At 34.5% G+C, this 24,469-nt stretch overlaps 2 protein-coding genes, 1 long non-coding RNA gene and 1 other non-coding gene across 6 annotated transcripts; 2 read left to right on the forward strand and 2 right to left on the reverse strand.

Annotated features, from left to right (window-relative positions):
* Positions 1–666: 666 nt before the first annotated feature.
* On the reverse strand, positions 667–14,178 carry LOC146911114 (ATP-dependent Clp protease proteolytic subunit 5, chloroplastic-like). 2 transcript variants are annotated; one of them, XM_085730817.1, is made up of 9 exons: positions 14,010–14,178; positions 13,700–13,822; positions 13,241–13,355; positions 13,053–13,145; positions 12,766–12,811; positions 12,564–12,636; positions 11,572–11,606; positions 11,328–11,416; positions 667–1,130 (listed from the first exon to the last, which is right to left on the reverse strand). In XM_085730817.1, exons 1-9 carry the CDS (start codon positions 14,135–14,137, stop codon positions 909–911), a joined length of 924 nt encoding a protein of 307 aa, XP_085586943.1. In that variant the 5' UTR covers positions 14,138–14,178; the 3' UTR covers positions 667–908. The 2 variants fall into 2 exon arrangements, with proteins under 2 accessions (XP_085586943.1, XP_085586944.1); XM_085730818.1 differs by having other exon boundaries at positions 13,053–13,138; positions 13,237–13,355.
* Positions 9,307–9,413, forward strand: LOC146911115 (small nucleolar RNA R71). Its single transcript, XR_015020961.1, has one exon. It is a non-coding gene; the product is annotated as a small nucleolar RNA R71 (small nucleolar RNA).
* A 2,437-nt stretch (positions 14,179–16,615) lies between the features above and the next one.
* Positions 16,616–20,350, reverse strand: LOC146911116 (HIT zinc finger and PAPA-1-like domain-containing protein). Of its 2 annotated transcripts, XM_085730820.1 has the most exons (7): positions 20,242–20,350; positions 19,291–19,928; positions 18,094–18,730; positions 17,923–18,023; positions 17,735–17,824; positions 17,521–17,648; positions 16,616–17,005 (listed from the first exon to the last, which is right to left on the reverse strand). In XM_085730820.1, exons 2-7 carry the CDS (start codon positions 19,888–19,890, stop codon positions 16,867–16,869), a joined length of 1,695 nt encoding a protein of 564 aa, XP_085586946.1. In that variant the 5' UTR covers positions 19,891–19,928; positions 20,242–20,350; the 3' UTR covers positions 16,616–16,866. The 2 variants fall into 2 exon arrangements, with proteins under 2 accessions (XP_085586946.1, XP_085586945.1); XM_085730819.1 differs by having other exon boundaries at positions 19,291–20,350.
* Positions 20,351–22,154: 1,804 nt separating this feature from the next.
* On the forward strand, positions 22,155–23,710 carry LOC146911117 (uncharacterized). Its single transcript, XR_015020647.1, has 2 exons — positions 22,155–22,476; positions 23,382–23,710. It is a non-coding gene; the product is annotated as an uncharacterized LOC146911117 (long non-coding RNA).
* Positions 23,711–24,469: the final 759 nt, after the last annotated feature.

Consider the following 24,469-nt stretch of genomic DNA (forward strand, 5'->3'; position numbering starts at 1 on the left):
CTCTAATTTAGGTAAAATTGTATATGTCTTCCTTTTGTTTTGGTACAATATACATGTCTTCTTTTAAATTACGGGTTTGTAACATAATGATTTTTAAGGTTCTTTTTTTACCAAATTACGTTCTGTTTGTCTGCATTATTAGTCTTTTTAAGAACCTTCATTTTTAAAAAGAGACATGTGACTGTTATCCTTTCTATGATGCTGATATGACTACTAATTTGTTTGTGTCTATTATTTCTACATTCATATCCTAATCATGTCTACTTGATTTAACCAAAAAACACTAACTTTATTTGGTTGTGTTATGAATAAAAAGAAAAAAGGTGTAAGATTTGCAAAAAGTGAACTTGGTGTATAACAAAAAAAAAAAACTGAGTTGGATAAAGTAGATTTTTTTTTTTCTTTCAAAAAACACAAGTTTAAGTTTGAGATACCGGCATTTTAAATCAATTTAAAATTAACGCAGCCGACACTCACTCTCTTATTGCTCTAAAAAAATATTCACTCTTTTATTGGGTAAAATAAATCTATATCTCGTCACTTTATGTGAAATCCATTTCAAAAGTGTGCAATCCACGTTAATTTCATCTAATGAGAGATTGAGTGTTAGAGAGTGCGTTGTTAGCACTCCTTCACCAGTAGCATTTTGGGACAGTACCAATCAAGTAATGAAGTCAAAATGCCAAAAAATATGTATATAAAAAAAATAATCCAATTTCACTATATGGATGACTTATGATCACAGAAGAACAAAAAATCATGAAAATTTGAACGGGAAAAAAACATCCTGTGTTCATTTTTACCTCAACTTTCGGGCACAATTTCACATGGATATCAACATGGGAAGATTGATCATTCTTACTTAACCCTACGGTTCACTCAAAATGAAGCAGCAGTCTCTCTCATGTTCAAACGCTAGCCCTATCATTAACTTTGGCTGCAGATGCTAATGGCTGGAGAGCTTTGAGGGGATTTGTGATGACACCGTCTATGAGTCCATACTCTTTGGCTTCTTTTGCACTCATGAAAAAATCACGGTCGGTATCCTGGTTGATCTTCTCTAAACTTTGACCAGTTTGATAGGACAGATACCCATTCAAGTTAGCCTTATGGTGCAGCATTTCATTTGCCTGAGGATTATGACTAATAATTAGTTTTATCTAAAAAGAATTTGTCATACTTAAAAAAAGCAAGAAAACTAGAAAAATCCATTATGTCCTCCTTTGATGAAGCCATAGGTGATATTACTATTTGTGAATTGTGAGATGTCGAAGAAAACAAAGCAAAAGCAAGAAAACTAGAAAATCCATTATGTCCTCCTTTGATGAAGCCATAGGTGACATTACTATTTGTGAATTGTGAGATGTCGAAGAAAACAAAGCGGAAGGCAATCTGACTAAAGTGCTACTAAAACCTAACAATACAATGATAAGGAATGGTACAGAAAATTGGACTTTAGGTCCGCTTTTACTGATTTTGTATTCCCATGTATACCAGAAACTGATTTAATACTAGATTGGATTATTTCATCTGATGAATGAAAGATTAGACTGCTAAATTGAGATTTTCATGAGTTTAGTAGGTGAAAATGCAAAAACATCATCAATTGAACATATCCAAGAGCAAGATGTAACTAGCACCTTAACCCGTTACTCAACACAGGTGGGGTGAAGGGGATACACATTCCATGAAATCCCCCAACTTTGTAATTTACTTTATGTACTCTTTCATATATTTATTTGATTTTTTAAATCAGATGAATAAAATTTTCATATAATAAAAGAAAAAATTGAAAGGTTTAATCATAATTTCATATTCTATATTTTTGGCTCCCCTTGGCATTTATACTAAAACCACACCTCAAGAGTTGATATTTGAACCAAAGGATAAAACTTCATATGAGATATAACCACAACAGAATAAGCCATTTCTCGGTAAGGATTTTCCTTCTTTACACCGAAGACCAATTTGGTCCATTGATAACATAAGCACAATGCACATCTATCCATGGATTTTCATGAACCTCAATCAGACAGATTTAAATTCTAGAACCCATAATACTTGTTCAATTTCAACTATCTAGATGGGTTTTGATAGAGGTTTGGCAAGTGCACCAAATATTATCGAAGTAGTAAAAATATCGATCCCACGAGGACTGTTTTTAACTTCAATAATTCAATTTCGTTATATAATTAGGATGTGTAAAGTTTATTTTTAGTTTGCCACTAGGCAGAAGATTTGGTTTGATTTTATGAAATCAAATAAAAGAAATTAGATTTGATTAAGAAAATATGAGAGAAAGATGAGATCAGATCCGTCGAATCCTCTAAGTTCCCCTAATTGGTCTACTGCACCTATTTGTTATGAACCCTCTTCTAGTTTACGATGATTAACAAATTAGCCCTAATCAATCCCTTGAGTTAGGACCCTCTTCTTAAACTACAGCCCCTAATTCCTTAGGTGGTCTAATAATTCTTGAAGGTTTTACCGAACGTTAACCTATTATCACTAGCAAACGATTATCTATTCCTAGACTAACCCTGTTTATTAGAACAATTCAATTAGGTCTAAGTTGAAAGCCATGGTCAGTGGTCATTCATTCTCACGAAATCAAGGTATATGTGATCAAGATATAAAAAGCATTAAGAACAATTGAATTGAATAAACTAGAATTGAATTCATAAACAAAATAGAGTTTCACAGCAACATATGTCAATTAGGGTTACAAAGATTCATCTCGGATCTAATCTCTAAGAGATTTAGCTACTCATAATCGAGTTTACAAATAGCATAATCAATGAAATAATTAAAACATACATGAATTGGTAAAAGATTGAAGAAATCGCCCTTCTAGCCGTCTCCGATGTCTCAAAATCGCACATTGCTCTCCAAAATCGTAACCCTTGTTCTTCAGCTTGAGTGCAGTATTTATAGAAGTCATGGGCCTGACCCGTCAAAATCGCGCCGCGCCATGTATATAGGCGTTCCGCGATTTCCCTCAAACAGGGAGGATGTAATTTTGCTTCAAAAATCGCAGCACGGCTTGAAATTGGCGTGGCGCGATTTCCTTCGAACAGACTTCAATATTTAAGCTTTTTGCACTCCAGAACAGTATAAATTGCATGAGAACTCTATCAAAATGTCACAATAAGTCCTAAAAATTACGTAATGACAGCATGTCATCACAACCCCAAACTTAAACCATTCCTTGTCCTTAAGGAATTTGCTTGCAACAGTGACAAACGACAGTAAAATAACAGTTACCTGACAAAACGATAGTACCCAAAAGTTCATTCTCCTTCTAGCTAAAGATGAGCTAGTTTGACTTATTCGCATCCACCAATTCACAACTCCAGGCATTCAAATTGAAATAGGCTTCTACCAGTCGACATGCAGGTCTACATATTACCATACGCTTGAAAAGTTTCTAAACATCAATCAAAGTCAATATCATTACACACTTTTGAGGTCTTTAGGGTTATAACGGGGCTTAGGTGAAGGTGGGATATATTTGGATAAGTAGGCTACACAAAATTTGAGTTAGGCATTCCTACGGAAGTTAAAGCACAAAATTCAATCCTTCATTCATTCACCTTGTGGAAATACAATCAATGCAAAGGTACTAGAGAACATTTTTAACATTTAGGGACAATCGAGTTTGAAGTTACTCGGATTTTCAATGTTTTGTCCCTTTTTCATCATTCAATTTCTCTTCTTTTTTTTTTGATACACCATTTTTGTGTGTATTTTGCATGTCAATTTCATATTTTTGTTCTCTTATTCTCTAGTACCCCCACCCCAAACTTAGTTGGTTGCAAATTCCAATAGCAACCCCAAACTTAATCTTTAGCAACATTCTACAATGCCTTAACTCAGAAAATATATTAAGGGACAAGTCCTAAAAGTCTCTAGGCTTGTAATGTAGTTTGTCACCGAACAAAAAGTTCTAATCCTACCGGCTCACAATTGGTTAAGAAAGGATAAATTTAACAAATTAAAACAGGGTAGGCTTCAAAAAGGCTCACAGGACCAAGCACTTTTGCCTCAGTGTGTAATTGACAAAGACCAATCAATAATAGAGAAACAATGCAAGTTCTAGAAATGTAGTTGCATGGAAAACTAATCTAAATATAAGTAAATTGAAAAACAAATTTGGCAATGAACCTTATGGCTGAGATTTCTGGGAGTATGTGACTACCTAGCAACGCCGTACACTTCGCCTTTGAATCAAGTCACCCCTCCTTTAGAACTTTTGGAATACCGTTTCATCAAACAACTGTTACTAAACTGGAATAGGTCAAATGAAACAAAACAAATTCATTAATAATAAACAAGTGCAGGAGCAATTACAATAGGGAAATAAGTTCAATGGACTTTGACATTAAAAAGAAAATAAAGAAAATGAATTGAAAACAAAGTAAATCTAGTGGGTTGCCTCCCACTCAGCGCTTCTTTATCGTCACTAGCTTGACTGCTAAGGATCCTCAGAGGTCCTTCAGAATGAGTGCCACCCTTCCTTTTGGTAGGTCGCCACCTAAGTATGGTTTAACTCTTTGTCCATTTACTTTGAAACTTCGATCTCCTTCAGGTGTCACTAGTTCAACAGCTCCATATGGTGACACACTTTTGACCAAGAATGGTCCAGACCATTTTGACTTGAGCTTCCCAGGAAACAACTTCAACCTAGAATTATACAACAAAACTAGTTGTCCACAGTTAATATCCCTAGGCACTAAGTTTTTGTCATGATACCTTTTTGTCCTGGCTTTATAGATGAGCGCATTTTCATACGCTCTGAGCCTCATCTCCTCAAGTTCATTAAGTTTCAAAATTCTTTTCTTACCAGCGGCTACTTGATCAAAATTTAAGGCCTTAATGGCCCAATAAGCTTTATGTTCTAGCTCGACTGGAAGATGACATGCCTTCCCATAGACTAACTGATAGGGTGAGAACCCAAGATGGGTCTTAAAGGCTGTCCTATATGCCCACAGTGCGTCATCTAGTTTCCTAGACAAATCTTTCCTATTTGACGCAACTGTCTTCTCCAGAATTTGTTTCAGCTGTCGGTTTGAAACCTCTGCTTGACCACTAGTTTGTGGGTGATAGGGAGTTGCAACTTTGTGCTTAATGTTATACTTTTTGAGCACATTTTCAAGAAAATTATTGCAAAAATGCTTCCCCCCATCACTAATCAATACTCTAGGGGTTCCAAACCTAGTGAAAATATTCTTTTGAAGGAAGTTGACAACCGTTTTGGCATCATTAGCAACACATGGTATCGCTTCAACCCACTTTGTGACATAATCAACACAGACTAGAATATGGAGATAAGAGTAAGAGGAAGGGAATGGTCCCATAAAATCAATACCCCAACAATCAAATGGTTCAACTTCAATGATTCCTTTTAGGGGCATTTCATTCCTCTTTGATATGTTACCTGTCCTTTGGCATCTGTCACATCTTGTGACAAAGTCGTGGCAATCTTTGAAAAGGGTGGGCCACCAGAATCCACTTTGCAAAATTTTTGCAGCTGTTCTTTCTCCACTGTGGTGGCCTCCATAAGCTGAGCTATGGCAGTGCCACATGATACTATGTGCTTCCTCACCTGCAACACAACGTCTAATCAAACCGTCAGTACCTACCTTAAACAGATATGGGTCATCCCACAAGTAGTGGTTTGCATCTTTGAAGAACTTTTTCCTCTGAGGGTAGGTCAGATCATCAGGAACTATGTTGCCGGCCTTAAAGTTTGCCATGTCAGCAAACCAAGGTCTTTCTCCAATAGCAAACAGCTGTTCATCGGGGAACTCGGCCTTGATGGCCTTCTCCTTCTTTGTCACCTCATCATTCTCCAGCCTTGAGAGGTGGTCAGCTACCACGTTCTCGACTCCCTTCTTGTCACGAATTTCAAGATCAAATTCTTGCAATAATAGGATCCACCTCAACAGTCGAGGCTTTGAATCCCCTTTAGTTAAGAGATATTTGAGAGCTGCATGATCTGTAAAAACAATGACTTTGGAGCCTATTAGATAAGAACGAAATTTTTCCAATGCAAAGATTACCGCAAGCAATTCCTTTTCAGTTGTGGAATAGTTAACTTGATTTTCATTTAAAACCTTGCTTGCATAGTAAATTGCATGAAAAAATTTGTTCTTGCGTTGGCCTAGGACTGCACCAACAGCATAATCACTTGCATCACACATAAGTTCAAAAGGTAAATCCCAATCAGGTGCAATGATTATTGGTGCAGTCACCAACTTGTTTTTAATCAAAGAAAAAGCATTTAGACATTCAGAATCAAAATTAAACTCGTTTTCTTTGACCAAGAGGTTACAGAGGGGTTTGGAAATTTTAGAAAAGTCTTTTATGAACCGCCGATAGAAACCGGCATGCCCCAAGAAACTCCTCACTCCTTTAACGTTGACGGGTGGAGGAAGTTTCTCTATAACCTCTATCTTGGCTTGGTCCACCTCAATGCCTTTAGCACTTATTTTATGCCCCAAAACTATACCTTCAGTTACCATAAAATGACATTTTTCCCAATTCAAAACAAGGTTAGTTTCGGTGCATCTTTTAAGTACAGCATTTAAATGGAACAAGCATTGATCAAAAGACTTACCAAAAACAGAAAAGTCGTCCATAAATACCTCAATGTTCTTCTCTATCATATCAGAGAAGATGGAAAGCATGCACCTTTGAAAGGTTGCCGGCGCATTACACAGCCCAAAGGGCATCCTTCGATAAGCAAACACTCCAAATGGACAAGTGAAGGCAGTCTTTTCTTGATCCTCCGGAGCCACTGCAATTTGATTATACCCCGAATACCCATCCAAGAAGGAATAAAAGGCTTGGCCAGCCAATCTCTCGATCATTTGATCCATGAATGGTAATGGAAAGTGGTCCTTTCTTGTTGCGGTATTCAACCTCCGGTAGTCTATACACATTCTCCAACCAGTGACGGTGCGGGTAGGTATCAATTCATTTTTTTCATTTGCTACCACCGTCATTCCTCCTTTTTTTGGTACCACATGAACTGGACTTACCCATGAGCTATCTGAGATAGGGTAGATCATACCTGCATCTAGTAACTTCAGCACCTCTTTCTTCACCACTTCCTTCATTGTTGGGTTCAGTCTCCTTTGAGGTTGAACCACCGGTTTGTATTCAGCCTCCATGTGTATTTTATGCATGCAATAAGCTGGACTAATACCCTTCAAATCAGAAATGTTCCACCCCAAAGCTCCTTGATTGTCTCTTAACACCCTCATTAATTTTTCTTCTTCCAAAGGTGTCAAGGTATTGCTGATGATTACTGGTTTAGAGGCATCCTTAGTGAGAAAAACATATTTCAAGTGAGAAGGGAGTTCTTTTAATTCTGGATTTTTCTCTCCTTCTCCACTCAAAATAGGAGCATCCATAGAGTACTTACCCATTAATTCTTCTATTTTTACCGGACCCAACTCTTGCTTGCTTGCTTCTAGTTGCTTCACACAATCGCTTACTTCAAGATCTTCATCATCTCCACATCTTGCTATAGAATTCACAATTGCACGTTCAAGAGGGTGTGTTGGTTGATGTTCACAAGAGTCATCTTTAACTATTTCTTCAACAATGTCAATCCGGTAACACTTGGGATTTTCATCTTTGTGCTTCATGGCCTCAAATATATTAAACACTACTTGCTCCTTATGGAATCTCAACATTAGCTCTCCTTTCTCAATGTCAATCAAAACACGGCCAGTTGCAAGGAAAGGTCTTCCTAGAATGAGTGGCATATCCTCATCTTCAGCCATATCTAAGATCACAAAATCTGCTGGAAACACCAAGTCATTAACCTTGACTAGCACATCTTCAAGTACACCGAAAGGATAGGAGATTGACCGATCAGCTAAAGTAATGGTCATTCTTGTTGGTTTTGGTTCCCCACACTTAAGCTTCTTCATCATTGAAAGAGGCATCAGGTTGATACTTGCTCCCAAGTCACATAAAGCTCTACCAATGTCTACCGGTCCAATTGAACAAGGGATAGTAAATGCACCAGGATCCTTCAGCTTAGGTGGCAGCTTCTTTTGAAGAATAGCACTACAATTCTCAGAAAGTGCTATGTTCTCATCATCCTTAGGCTTCCTTCTTTTAGTCAACAAGTCTTTCATGAATTTAGCATACAACGGCATTTGATCGAGAGCTTCACCGAAAGGAATATTCACCTGAAGTTGTGAGAAAAGTTGCATGAACTTCTTGAATTGACCTTCATCCTTTTATTTCTTCTTTGAAAGGTGAGGGTATGGAAGCTTCACATATGATGGAATAACTTGTGGTTTGTTTCCATCCTTCAATATTTGACTCTTCGTCTTCCTCAAGATTGAATCTTCATCAATTAACTTCTCACTTTTTTCTCCCTCTATTTTTTTCTTCCTTTCTTTTTCAACTACTCCATGATCATCTTCTTTTTCAACTTCACCCTCATCATTTTTTTCAACTACATCATTCTCCTCCACCTCAACTACATCATCAACCTTCTTTGGAGCTTTTGGAACTAAAGGTGTCAAAACCTTTTTGCTCCTCAATTCAATAGCATTACAAGACTCATTCTTAGGGTTGTCTTTAGTGTTACCTGAGAATCCGCCTTTGTTTTGTTCAGCCAATTGCTTAACTAATTGCCCCAGTTGAGTTTCAAGCATTTTTCTAGAAGCTTCATTGTTCTTTCTTTCAGCTTCTTGACTCTTCTTCATCTCTTCAAAGTTGCCTTGAGTCATCTTCATGAAGTTCATCATAGTTTCCTCAAGAGCTGATGGCTTCCTTTGTTGTTGTTGAGGAGGAGTGAGCATCTGAGAGTTCAAAGCATTGTTATTTGAGTAGCTTAGATTTGGATGCTTATTGATGCCTGAATTGTAGTATTGATTCAGCCTTTGATAACCTCCCATGAAGTTAGCTTCTTCACTTGATCCTTCTGGAACACATTCACCGTTGGGATGTTCTTCACCACATAAGTCACACTTGATTGCAGCCACTTGTTGTTGCTTATGAGCCAAAGTGAAGCCTTGAAACTCCTTAGTTAGAGCTTCGATTTGTTTGTTCATAGCTGCTTGGTTAGCAAGGATAGCAGTTTGTTCACTCACCCCAAACACTCCTCTTTATTTCTTCTTAGCTTCAGCACGATACTCATTTCCAGCCATGTTCTCAATTAAAGCTTGGACTTCATGATCAGTTTTGCTCTTGAGACTACCTCCCGCGGAAGCATCTAAGAACATTCTAGTGTTTGGTGTTACCCCCTCAGTGAAGATTTGGAGGTATTGTTTCTCGGTGAACTCATGATTAGGGCACCTCTTAAGAAGCAAATTGAATCGCTCCCAAGCATCATACAATGATTCACCTTCTCCTTGCTTGAAGTTAGAGATCTCCATCTTCTTGTCCCAATACTTAGACATAGGGAAATATTTCTCCAAGAACTTCAGCTCTAACTCTTCCCATGTTTGGACAGTCCCGTTTGGTATTGTTAGCAACCAATCTTTTGCTCTTCCCGTCAAGGTGAAAGGAAATAGCCTTAGTTTCTTTTGTGCTTCCGTCACGGTGGCTGGTTGCACACAAAACTCGCAGGTTTCAGCAAAGCGGCTCAAGTGTTCATGAGGACACATAGCTTCAGTCCCATCGAATTGCTTGTCCCTCAAACCGTTGAGGACAGTTGTCTTGATGTCGAAAGCTACGGGGTTAGCTGGTTGAAAAGTATGGGTCAGTTGACCGCGATGAGTGGCTAATCCGTAGTCTCCTAGCTTAGGTCTCGGTGGTACAACTCCTTCTCCTTCCATAGTTGCAGATTTAGGAGAAGAGATCGTTTCAGATTCAGTTGAGAGTGGCTCCGGTATTTGTTCTCGAACACCCGGTGGAACGGACTGAGCTAACCTTTGCGATCGGACAGCTTTCCTAAGTGCTCTAGCAGTTCTTTCAATTTTCGGATCGTACTCTAAGTCGTCTGAGCTCTGTTTACCTTGCATAAACAGCAAAATACCTTAGTAGCACTGCACAACGCAAAGTAATCAAGTGAATATGAAAACAGAAAAATAAAAATTAAAAACAGAAATTTAAATTGCAAAAACCCTAAATTATAACGTAATTGCCTTGTTGAAATAATTCAACAGTCCCCGGCAACGGCGCCAAAAACTTGATAGAGGTTTGGCAAGTGCACCAAATACTATCGAAGTAGTAAAAATATCGATCCCACGAGGACTGTTTTTAACTTCAATAATTCAATTTCGTTATATAATTAGGATGTGTAAAGTTTATTTTTAGTTTGCCACTAGGCAGAAGATTTGGTTTGATTTTATGAAATCAAATAAAAGAAATTAGATTTGATTAAGAAAATATGAGAGAAAGATGAGATCAGATCCGTCGAATCCTCTAAGTTCCCCTAATTGGTCTACTGCACCTATTTGTTATGAACCCTCTTCTAGTTTACGATGATTAACAAATTAGCCCTAATCAATCCCTTGAGTTAGGACCCTTTTCTTAAACTACAGCCCCTAATTCCTTAGGTGGTCTAATAATTCTTGAAGGTTTTACCGAACGTTAACCTATTATCACTAACAAACGATTATCTATTCCTAGACTAACCCTGTTTATTAGAACAATTCAATTAGGTCTAAGTTGAAAGTCATGGTCAGTGGTCATTCATTCTCACGAAATCAAGTTATATGTGATCAAGATATAAAAAGCATTAAGAACAATTGAATTGAATAAACTAGAATTGAATTCATAAACAAAATAGAGTTTCACAGCAACATGTGTCAATTAGGGTTACAAAGATTCATCTCGGATCTAATCTCTAAGAGATTTAGCTACTCATAATCGAGTTTACAAATAGCATAATCAATGAAATAATTAAAACATACATGAATTGGTAAAAGGTTGAAGAAATCGCCCTTCTAGCCGTCTCCGATGTCTCAAAATCGCACTTTGCTCTCCAAAATCGTAACCCTTGTTCTTCAGCTTGAGTGCAGTATTTATAGAAGTCATGGGCCTGACCCGTCAAAATCGCGCCGCGCCATGTATATAGGCGTGCCGCGATTTCCCTCAAATAGGGAGGATGTAATTTTGCTTCAAAAATCGCAGCACGGCTTGAAATTGGCGTGGCGCGATTTCCTTCGAACAAACTTCAATATTTAAGTTTTTTGCACTCCAGAACAGTATAAATTGCATGAGAACTCTATCAAAATGTCACAACAAGTCCTAAAAATTACGTAATGACAGCATGTCATCAGGTTTTATTTTTCAATAACAAAGTATATAAACTAATAAAAAGAAACAACAAAATGGGAAGATGAGGTTTATACCTGAATATCTATGTCAGTTTGCCCTCCTTGAAACCCACCAAGCGGTTGATGAATCATTATCCTTGAATTTGGCAAGCTGTGTCTCTTTCCTTCAGAAGCGAGGAAGAGATAATGTTAGACAAAGTTTTTTTCTTTTATCGAGGAAACAGAGATACGACAAACCCCAAATTTTAGGGAAATGAAAAACTCCTAAAACATAAAAACCGAGGACCAAAACAGTATTGCAAGTTAAGGGAATCATTACCATTGGTCCCGGCGCTTAGCAGAAAAGCACCCATGCTGATTGCGAAAATGTCAAATATATACACCTATGAAGCACAAACACATTCTAGGATTAGGCGTGTCGCGGTGTCCGACACGCGTCGGTGTCCGACACTCCTATGACACCCGTACGACACGTGTCGAACCGGTGTCATAAATAATTGTTTTTTTCTTTACTTCGACACTCCTACGATTGGTGTCCGACACCTGTGTAACACTCATACGAGCCGTGTCGGACAACCCAGATAAATATCTAAAACAATTTTTTTTCTCTCTTGCTTCCGCACACCATAGATACAAGAGTTACATATCTTTTGAGAAATGTTGATCAATTATGGATTATAGACATTATAGTTGATTATATCATTTTTAGCTTTTTTGACAGTAGATTAATTAATAAAGGTTAAATACTATGATATCTTATTGTAGAACTTTTTCTAATGACATAAATTGCTCAAGTTAGATGTTTATATATGTATTTTAGTTTATATTTTAGACCGTCTTTAAATAAATTAACATATATGTAACGGTGTCGGTGTCCTATATTTTTTACATCAGCGGTGTCGCGGTGTCCGTGTCGTGTCGTGTCGCAGTGTCCGTGTCAGAGTCCGTGCTTCATAGATATACACAATATTAGTATGGTATGGATGTTTAAAAGATTTAATTAAACCAATAGTATCAAGCATGCAACAAACTATCAATCAATTTCAGTGCCATAATAATAATGCTATCAAGAAACCTATATTGCAGAAACCATTACATCACACATCATCAGAAGAACATCACACCCACAATTACGGTGAGGAAGGAAGGGTCTTAAGACAATAAATAATTAATATATTATTTCTCCTAGCATTCAACAGAACTTGGTAACAAGTTCCAAGTTCTGCTGATACAAAAACAAGATCGAAACATTCAAATGACAGCTTTTGCAGATGGTAAAGGGAGAGAATTAAGGTAATCTTTAAAGCTTACCTTGCTGCTAATCCAATACAAACAGTGGACACATCAGGTCGAATGTGCCTCATAGTATCAAATATCGCCATCCCTAGCAAAAACATAAGTTTAGCGCATCAGTCCTTTGAATAAAATATTACATTTCCTTTTTTTAAAGTCTACCCATAGATTGAATAAAATAAAACAAATGTAAGGAAGATTAACAAAAAATAATTATTACCAGCTGTAACTGATCCTCCTGGAGAATTTACATACATGACAATATCCTGATCAAGATATCACAAAATTAGTAGTTGATTATGAGCTTCTATTACAAAAAATTGAGCTTAATAAATACTTGGAAATATTAAAGACAGACTCAGGGTAACATTCATATAAAGAAAACGAGGGAAAAAAAAATAAAAGTATTCAATGACATCTTCAAGAAATGCAAATGTATGGTTTTGCATGGACCAAGGCATATAAAGATAAACCATGAGCTTTTTAACAAAAAGATGAAGAACATGCCTTGCTAGGATCCACGGCATCAAGGTAAAGAAGCTGAGAAACTATGATGTTGGCCATATCATCATCAACCGGTCCTCCACAACGTACTATTCTCTAAGTATCAAAAACATATTAATTATTAATAATCTAAATACCAAAAGCATATTATTAGTGATCCAAAAACATATTATTCCCTAAGAAAGACCTGCATATTGGAAAAGCTGACTGATAACACTCTGGAAACGCTCCTGCACCATTGGTGGTGGTCCTTGTCCTTGTGCATGTACAGTGAAATAAGGAGAAGACGGGACTTGCAAATCTTCCCTTCAAAGACATTCAAAGGCAAAGTCAATATACGAGACAAAGTTAAAACTTAGTATATGCTTCTGCAGTGACAAAAATTGATTTGTAAAGTTGATTCTGCCTAAAAGTGAGTTGAATGTAAAGTGATTTATGTTTGTATATGTTTATGTAAAAATGGGTTGAACAATAAATTTGAAACTAAGAATAAATTGTAAAATCAATTATAGAATCAAAAGTTACAGATCATAGCTTCAAGTAGTATCAATTTAGGAGGGAAAATCAATTCTACTTGGCAACCAAACATGTCATAATCAATTCTACACCTTGTGGAACCTATAACAAATTAACAAGAGAAATTAAAACACCTGATAGACCAAATTCCATGACTTAAATTCTTGTCGGTCTCGGAGGCCAAAAAATCATTAACATAAACAGCCTTCGCCTTCAAATCAGATTTTTGAGTAACGTTTCTACTTCCTCCCAATTTCCTGCAAATCAAAGTAGGGTTTAATCCACTTGATAGAAAAGTCATAACCAGTGTGTGCTCAATTGCTAAAACCCAATAGAAAAAACAAGAATACATAATTTCATAAAAAAAAAATGATACATATTGCTAGAGAGAAATGAAAATTCACAAAATTGTGTAATAACGGTTAAGAAAAGAAAATAGCTTACCAGGAGAAGCGGGAAGAGGGTGAAGCAAAAGAAAGAGTGTGAGGGTGAGAAGAAGAGAAAGAAGAAGAAGCAGGGGTTAATGGGAAAAGAACAGTAGAGGCAAATCGAATAGAGGATGTGAGCGCCATTATTCATTCGATTTGCTTTGCTTCAACTATCAAGACAAGACAAGAAGTAAAGTAACTACTATCCTCACTTATAGTTACCTTCTTTTTTAATCAAACTCTATTATTCATGAATGCTAAGCGTCTAATTCAAAATAAATGCTCTCAAAATAAATGTTATAGGTGTAGTCCCTCAATCTCTAAATAATACTACTTCCGTCTCACAATTATTGCCTTTTTAACATTTTTTTCTTTTTCTCAAAATAATTGTCACTGTACAATTCTAATGCAACATTTATTATTATTTTTCACTATTATACCCTTATTTATTGAATTTCATCCAACTTAACTACTCCACTAACTACAACTAATAAGGGTATTTTAGTAAATGAAACTAATTTTACCATTGAAATCAACACAATTAATTATTTTCTTAATAATCGTGTGCAAACCTTAAACGACTAATAGAAAAATGGCTAATGTTAACTTGTGCCCTCAAGGCACAAGTTAAGAAGTAAAAATAGAAATGTTTTGTTGTAATTAATGTATTTGAATTTAACTTTTTGACTTTTAACTAATTGAACGCACAAAATTTAAGAAACAATTTCTACTTTTGGGTTGCTTAACATGTGCCCTAAGGGCACAAGTTAACATGACCCTAGAAAAATTAGTAAAAAGACAATTATTGTGAGACGGATGGAGTATTATTTAGTTTTATTTGAGACAAAATTGATCGAGAATTTGATTTAGAGAAATGATATTTGTACAACTATTTTGTGACAACTTTTTGACAACTTTCTCTTTCATACTCACATTATACTCTTATTCTCTCTCTTTCTTTTTCTCTCTCCATTGATTTTGACCAATGAAAAGATAAAAAAAAAAGAAGTTGTCTTACATGGTTGTTCAAATATCACTACTCTTTGATTTACTCCCTCCGTTTCAAAATGAGTGTCATTTTAGGTGTTTACACACATATTAAGAAATGCAATGATTAAAAGAAAGAGAATGGTTATTTTACCAAATTATCCTTATTAACTATTGGTTAGTTTTAAAAGTAATACTTTGGAAGTAGTGTGCAGAATATTAATTGGAGGGTACAATTGAAAAGAAAAAGTTATTATTGCATTGGAAACTGAAAGCGACACTCATTTTGAAACAAATTTTTTTGGCTAAAGCGACACTCATTTTGAAACGGAGGGAGTATTATATTGTTGATGAAATATTTATATGTTAAATTAGGTATAAATTCAAATTCATGAACAAGAAAAAAAAATGTGCGTAAATATTTTTTTTTAAGGGATAGTAAATATTTTGATGTAATTTCATTATTAAAAAATTTCAAGGTTTTGTAAGCATTTAAGAACATAAGTTTTATTAACTTTTTTACACATCATTTTGCACTATAAAATCATATACTTTTTTGTAACAAAAAAAAAATAGCAGTCTTTTTTAAAAAAAAAATTACACGGTAAATTATTAGTGAACAGCTAAACCTATGTGGTGATTTTCTACCCAAAAAAAAACCTATAGGGTGATAAGAATTGAAACCCTTCTTTACCAATCTTTGTTTGACAAAGACTTCTTTTTGTACCAATTCATGTTGCATTCATCAAATAGCTATCATTAGAGAAGTTTCTCCAATACCAACTCTCTGTAAAGGTTGCCTCTTAGTATATATGTCTCGCATTGAAATATTTTGAAAAAAGTAGTGTGAAACATGTAAAACTGTGCAACATTTTAACTCAAGTCAACTCCTTAATTCCTTGAGAAAAAGAATATACAAAGACACATTTTCTAACATTCATTTTGGACTGGACAGTGTTTTCAAAACTAGACTTGATTCAATGGTTACACCGGTTCTGTTTGGTTTAAAATTGTTTCGGCGGTTTTTTTTTCTTCTGACTGACAGTTTTAGGTGTCTGACTAGATTGGACTCAACTCCGATTTCCAATTCAACCAATTCAGTCGTCTAGTCCGATTATGAAAACATTGATTTGAAGAGAGGAAGCTATTCTTTAAGTCCCTCCGCTCTCTTTAACATCTAATTCTCAATCAAACCCTCCACAAATCCACTCAAGGGACTTTCTTACTACTAGACTAGACTAGATAGATTCTACATGGAGTCCATTCTTGTCCCCAACTGAGACCATCACTTATCCCTCCAAAAATCTCAAGCACGACAATGATCAATCCACAACATGAGCTCTCAAGAGTCAAGTCATAGTTGTTCTATTACAATTTACAAAGTTGCTACCTTAAGATGTAAACACATATGGCGCCATTTAACTAACATACACCAGCAATATTGACAGTCAGCATTGGAAAAATGAAAGTCTCAAAACAATACCAACTATTTTCAAAGTCATACATTAAAAAAAAAAAAAAAAAGTATACAAGACCCTTTAACTGTCCATATTGCAAGCTACTGCCAAAATGACATCTATCTAGTAACAGAATTGGTAATAAAAAAACCCGGGGCAAGAAACGAAACAAGACAGGTCTGTGTAAGCTGTATTTGTTTCCACTTGACTGGATACTATTAATTATTATCACAAAATCTCTTATACCAACATTAAAAAAATAAAAAATAAACATACAGAGCAATGAATAATCCGCAATATGACCTCTCTATGAAACGCTCAACGCGTAATTGCTCTAGCCTAAAGCCTGTATTATCATAGATAAACATATTGATGGTGACATATAAGTAATAGAAGCCAGCAATGGAGGACTATTGACAAATGACAACATCAGCTTTCACCAGTAGTCTTCGCCTGGACAGCATTGTAGCATTGGAGACTGCAAAGAGGAACCTTGGTTTTTGAATCCCGGTATTTATACGGATTTGTACATGATGGACCAGCACACATCTCGCGAGGTGGAGGATAACTGAAACAATATTCACTGATATCATTAGCAGAGAAGGAACGTTTTGATGTGTTTTTCCAAACAAACTTGTAACATGAGTTTCTAACATCTAATCATAATCAGTCTTCATCATGGTCAAAATCGAGGAAACAGTTAAAGCAAAGGACTCGGATTTTAAAAAAAAAATAAACAGAACAATTTTTGAAGATCAATCTGTATCCTTTCCCTTCTTATTTTATTTGCGAAACATAACAAAAAGAATCCTCAGGAAGATAGACAAACAGGTTCCATACATCAAATTAGCAATGCGTAATATATGTGCTTGAGTATCTAACTTCTGCCCAATAATTGTTGTGAAAATCATGGAAACAACTAAAACCAAAGGCGAACACAGAGATTTGTGTTTTTGTATATAACACATTTTATCAGTTCTCATCATTTCCATTTTTTTTCTCCAAGTTTGCCAACATACATAAACAAGTTACCAGGAAGATAGTTTAACAGGTCACATGCATCAAATTAGGATAGCTTGATACCTGATGGGCTTGGTGTTTATAATCGCAGGGATCCCCATTTCCTCGGGAAAAGTCACCACTGTCCCAGTAGGACCTATCACATATCTGATGGTATTTGATGCATGCTTTTCTGCTTCGGCTGCCTTCTCCTGCAAAGAACAGTTTTATAAAAACTCTAAGCTAACAAAAAAAAAAATTAAATAGAATATAGAAAACTCATTTAACCCAGCCAAACCTGTGCCAGATCTTCTTGGCGCTTCTTTATTTTATCCTCTCGCTTTTTCCTGCTAGAATCTTGACCAAGTATTTTTCTGATAGCTTCAGCCTAGAAAATGAATTTAAATGGATATGCTTTCCAGTGTAAAATCCAACGAACATAATGAGGGGGAAAAAACCTGTAATTTAGAGAGAACAAAAACAAACCTCAGATTCCCTAGCAGCCTTCTCAACTTGCATTTTACGCCTAATGGCAGCCTCGGTTTTCTTTGACAGCAGCTCCTCTTCTGTAGGCTTCTCTTTTTGCTCTGTAGTCAAGCAACATGTTTAACGACTCTGACATGAAATTGATAAAAGAATATAGTACAATATACTCACTTCTAGGTGGGGCAGGAGGTAATCCATTGGGAAACTCGATTAAACTCGCATTAGATGCAGAGGCATCTTTGCCTGATTGAAGGGCCCGTTGACGCGTTGTAAGAGTCATTTCCCTCTTAGTGTCCATCAATACATCAACAGATTCCTTCCTCTGCTTTTTCTTTTTCTTATCCTCTTGCTCTCCAGCAGACCCTGATTCCACTTCATCCTCATAATCTGTATCTTCAAGCATTCTATCAGATCTAGATCTTTTCTTGCCATCTTTGCCTGACCTTGATGAGGCAGCATTGTCCATATTAGAGACGCTAGAGAGTTTTCGATGTTTCCTGCTTGATTCTTCTTCATCTCTGTAAACTGCAGAAACTTTTGATGTTTTAAGTTTTTCTAAGTACCGAATCTCATCATCAGCATCGTCGTCAAATTCTCCATCCAGTACACGTCGCTTGGGTACTCTCTTGCTCTTACGAACAGGTTCAGACTTGTCTCCTTGCTTGCTAGATGTGTTCTTTATGGACATCTTCCCCATCGACGTCTCTTCCTTCCCGACACCAAATCCGCCCCTTTTGAAATCCTTCCACGGAAGGCCTTTGAGGCCTCGCTTCTTAGCAGACGGAGAAATATTATCGTCTGAATTACTCTGTAATAACGCAATTTGATCAACACGATCAAATGGATTTTATAAGTTAAAAAGGATAAAGGAAATCATTGCATTTATAGAGAAGAAATCAAGACTGCAAATATTTTTCCATAAAAGTAAAATCTAAATACCCTAGAATGCTTGCAGACACATCAGATACGATACGCCTCAATATTCTCGTGAAACAAAACGACATTTGATAAAAATAAAAACTAACTAATGATTACTTATCAAAACGCCAAATATCGTACGGCCAATGTCCATAATATGCATCGACAGTTGGCTAAACTTTTAGGCGGAGGTACTTTTAATATGTTAAATTCCCCCCTCATGCAAAAGTTATTTGGGCTTGAAGGATACGATCAATGTTCAGGCCCACTCTATATAGTGTTGCTTACATTTAAATGAAGAATTGAAACAAATCTATGATAACTTATCAAGGTCCAAATCTCCTAAAGTGTAAACTTTTAGGTGAAAACACTTAAACGGTTTTATATCTCTAACATACCGAATAACCATAAATGATATATAAGCGATAATTACATCAAAAACAGAATTACCTGTTGCTTTTGGCGCGGTCTGGAGCCGTCCGATAAACGAGAGCTTTTCGAAGTTGATCCGCTTCCTGAAGCACTGTTAGATGCAGAGTTAGCTTGTATCGTACGTGTCACACCACCAACCTTGAGTTTAACCTTCTTAACCCTGTTCTCACTCCCCAATCCATCTTGAAGCTGCCCCAAACTTGTACTCTCAGGATTCCTTCCACCAAATATATCAGCATTTTTCGACTCTGAATCAAAACTATCTTTAAATTTGCTACTAGAACCTTTCCAATTAGCAGGAGCAAGAACACCTTCACTGCTCCGTCTATTATTTAAACTACTCCGTCCACTAGCCGAAGATGGTTGAGTAACACAATGGTTGAGATTAAATTCTTTTCGCTTGGAACCAGTATTATCATAACCATCATTCTCATCACTAGAAACAACTTTATCAGCAGCTTCCTCCGAAGGAGGTGTTGATGATGATGGCGAAAAATCACGACATTCAGGATCAGGAATAGGCTGTGAATCAGGCCGTGGCCTGCGCGATGGTTGGCTCCTCTTCCTCCTCACAGCATTGCTGATACCATCAAACCGGGTAGATCCTAAATCTTCCATCAAAAACTTATTTTTTTGCAACTATTCAATTCTTGAACCTTTACATAAAAATCAAATTCTTGATATAGATTTCATACAATCAAATATTTACATGAATGAATTTCAATCAATAACTTATAATATACACAACAATTTTACAGAATTTTGATAATTCTTCAATTGAACCGCTGCTAATGAAAGAAAAAAAAATCACAAACAGTGATATTCCAACCTATATTATTAATCGCGCCGCTTTAAGAGCATAATTGAGGAATCTCTCTGATGATTGGATATATGGTGCAACGCAATTATGTGGAATCACGTTTGAGAATTGTATTTGAGAAAATTTGAAGAAAATTATGAAGGAAAAACCTGGAGAATTTTTTGGCAGTTTGTGGCGGTTGACGGCGAACACCGTCTCTGTTTTCCGACCAGTTGAGTTCAGTTTGACACCAACTTTGTTTTTCTGATAGTACAAGCTGACACGAGTTTTTTAATTGTTTATGTTTTAATTCTTAAAATGTGTTTATTTTATTCATTTTTGGTAAAAACATGTGTTTATTTTCTGTCTTAGTGAATTAGTGAATAGCAATGGGCCATTTCAAAACGAAATAGATTGGACTGGACTATGAATTTAGACTATTACTTTTTAAACCCTACGAATTTTTTGTTGGATTCTAAAATTGGAAAGGTTTAACGTGTTTTGGAGTTTTTTGCCGTTCGGATTCTATAATCAAACTGTATAGAGTGCGTGAAAAATTAAATAGGATGGGAAAAGAAGGTGCCATAAATTTATGCCTATTTCTTTTCCACATTGTTTCTTCTCACGCGCATTATTCGGATTATAAAATCATAAATTTATGAACGTGTTTTAGCGTATTTTAGAGGGTTTGGAGGACTTTTAATGTTTTTTGGATTATAAAATCCGTAAAACGCGTTAAAAACCAGTGGAATGGGAAAAGAAACAACCTAAATCTATTGACAATTGCTCTTTAAGCATCTCAAAATTGTTCACTTTGATGAAAATACCCCATCGAAAATTACGACCTGGTCGGAAGTGAATTTGAGATTCCTAAAAAGAAATATCTATTTTTGGATTAAAAAAAATCGTCTTGCTAATTGTTATTATGATAAATATGATTTTCTTTAAGTGAAAAAAATTTAAATAAGTTTTTATCCCTATAAATATCTTTAATTTATTTTTGAATCCCTTTCAAAAAAATTCAACAAGTTTTTATCACCAGATATTTTTCATCATAACTTTCGTACCTATTTTTAAGTCAATTAGTGTGTAACTATCACATTTTTTAATAATTTTTTACAGAGATGTTTAGAATATCATAAAATCTCTTCCACAAAAATTATATTTTTTAAACAAAAAATAAATGAAATGTGAATTTGAAGCATTAAAAAATTCATAATGTGGTAACTACAAAAGAAATTCAAAATTTTTAAAAATACACCTTTGATACAAATTATAAAATTTTGGTCATTTTCGTTCAAAGATAATGTTTTTTTTGGTCAATAAGATAATATATTTTAACTTTTATATAACATTTTTAATAGAAGGATAAAAATGCAATAAATAATTTATAATTCATTCCGTTTTTTTTTCTCATTTTTCAAACAATGAAATGAAATAATTTGTTCCGCTCAATTCTATTACACTCCGTACGTTCCATTGTATTCCGTTTATTTTGACGTATCCAAACAAAGCCTAAACTATGCACTATTGCGACATATCCAATATTAATTTTCATTTTCGAATCATACACGGCCCATAGAAAATTTTATCTCATTATATCAAAAGGGTTATTATTTTTCTTTATCGATTTCCATTTATCTCGAGCTTAAAGATTCAAAATTTGCATTTTTTTTAAAATAAGCTAAATTTGCATTATTAAACAATGAATTTTTAACATAGAGTGAGTTAAGTAGATTTTTTGACTTAGGTACCCAATAATTTTTTATCTCGATACCCAATAATTTTTTACATGTCTATTTTCACTTTTCACAGGGGGTAAAAATGGATATTCATGTTCCAAGATTGAATCTCATGCTTTTTACCAATATCGGACTTCCATACCCTTATCATAAACTCAATTTTATATCTAACACAAAGGGTAGATATGATATTTTGGTATAGGAACCCACTTTTCTGATTGAACACTATTGATATAGTCTATTAACCATGGGTCTGCCAAGAATGCAAGCTTTTATCCAACATTTTACTATTCACCAATTTCAAATTTCAAAATTCATTCATTCACTTTATATTCCCTCTTATACCTTCTTTCTAAAAAAAATCTGCATTTCTCTACTCTCTCCTCATCTTGAACTATAACATAATTTTGGCTTTCTCTAATTTTTATCTCTCTCTCTTTCTCAATGTTTATATCTATTTCTTCTTCTTCTTCTTCTTCACATGTTATTGCTTTATATTCTTATATTTTCTATAATTAATTATTGTTATGAATAGATTACATATTGATGTTGATTGCATTATTTTCTTTATGTTTGAAGTTTAAGATGAAGACAGTGATGAAAATAGTGAGCAGCTTGAAGCTTTTTTCTTTAACTTCATCAAAATGACAAATTATCATCAAGGTATGCTAAATAATTTTTGTTTTTTTATTCTACTATGTCTGAACATATCAGAATATATACTCCTATTTTTTTATTACAAACTTTATACAATTTTATTAGAATACACTTTATACTATTATTGTTAAATCATAAATTTTACTAATCTTTTTTATCTTAGAAAATAACATAATCTTCTTGCATTTGTCAAATTAATATTCTTCTTTAAACATGATAAGAGGAGAGATGGATATTGTTGACTGTAAAAGACAAATCAAATATAATTATTTTTTAATGTCTCTAATTAAGTAAATCACACTCTAAATCATGTAAGAGATTCCTGTCAAATTTACATTCAAGCATGACAAAATATAAAAATTTCTGCATTAAAAAAATACACAAAAATACAAACAAATAAAAAAAATGCAGATCCAAAGAAAAAAAAATAGTTTATTTCTCAGCTATCAACTATGTTACTTTCTTTTTTCTTACACAACTTTATTTTGATCAAAAGTGTTTTCTAACATTTCATTGATTTAATTTGCACAAAACCTATGTTTTTCTTTTTTACAAAAATTCATGTTGTTTTGTTAAATCATGCTCACAAAACAAACTTATAAAACCATTAAAAATTATTCTTTTTGATTAGCAAACAACAAAAATAACAGATCCATACAAAAAATTCTTTTTTTTTTCATCAAAACAAAAAAAAAAATCTTTTTACTAAACAAAGAAAAATATTACAGATCCATACAAATTTAGATATATATCAGATCCAAAAAATATAAACAGATTCATTAATCTAAAAACATAATCATATGTATAGAAACATGATTCAAGAGAGAAAATATTGTGCTGCATGTAAAATTGTAAAAAAAAAAAAAAAATTAGATCTAATCTTATCATTTGATTGTTGTTGTTGTTTCAAGTATGACAGTAGTGGAGAACAGAATATCTCGTCCTCATCATGACATGGAGACCTACCAGCAACATAAAGAGATGAATTTGATGCACTACGAATTCCGGCATAGTGGAGCCGACTTCTGGCATGGTGGTTGCCGACGAAGTTGCTCCGATGGTCATTTTTTGTGATTGCTGGTGTGGTGGTTAGCATGAACAGGATGATTGAATTTACTTTTCAAGGGATGTCCCACTGTGGGTGGACAATATGAGAGAACATGGAAGAATTCAAAAATTAAATAGTGAGTTTTGTAGAGGACAATGAGATGATTAGAATGGTAGTTTTGGTTTTGCTGAACAGTGGTCGGAATTTGTTGAAAATGAAGAGAGAAGGTGGACTGATGGTAGTTTGTATGGATGAGAAAAAAAAAATGAGATCCAATAAAAGAGAGAAATAAGTGTTGTTGTGTGGAGATAGAGAGAGAACGCGATAGAGAGACAGATAACACTTCCTTTTTTTTTTAGTTTTTTAATTAATAAATAACTAAAGAAATATAATAAACCCCTTTTATGATTCTTTTAAAAAAAAACATTTTTGACCATAATGATGATTATAAAAACGTGTGGTGAATGGTGAGTTCAAAAGACAGGTGTAATAGATGATAAAAACTGGGTATTGAATGATGGAAAAACAAATTAAAAACAATGTACAAAATAACAACTACTATTATTTTAGTTGATAGTAAAGATCCAATTTAATCTGTACCAAAAAAAAAAAGATCCAATTTAATCCTTTATAATTTTTATGCGAACTAATTCAATCCTTGACAAAAATTAAATCCAAATTACTGCATAATATTATTGAGAAATTAGTCCATAAATTATTGTATTAGAACGACTTATAATAGAGACTAAGTCAGTTTTGAGGATTAATTATGATATTTGTTAATAAAATAAACTGAGAGTTTATAAAAATACTATATCAATTTTTTTATAGAAAAAACTCCATATAAAATTTTAACTACCAAAATTATCCAAACAGTGTATAATTGATACTTAAAGTGTATTCATAAATATTAATACTAATTTTTTAAGATATATCAATACAAATATATGG

This window comes from Medicago sativa, chromosome 7 (genome assembly GCF_051527215.1).
Source record: "Medicago sativa cultivar Bolivia chromosome 7, Bolivia_mono, whole genome shotgun sequence".
In the NCBI taxonomy this organism is placed as follows: Eukaryota; Viridiplantae; Streptophyta; class Magnoliopsida; order Fabales; family Fabaceae; genus Medicago; species Medicago sativa.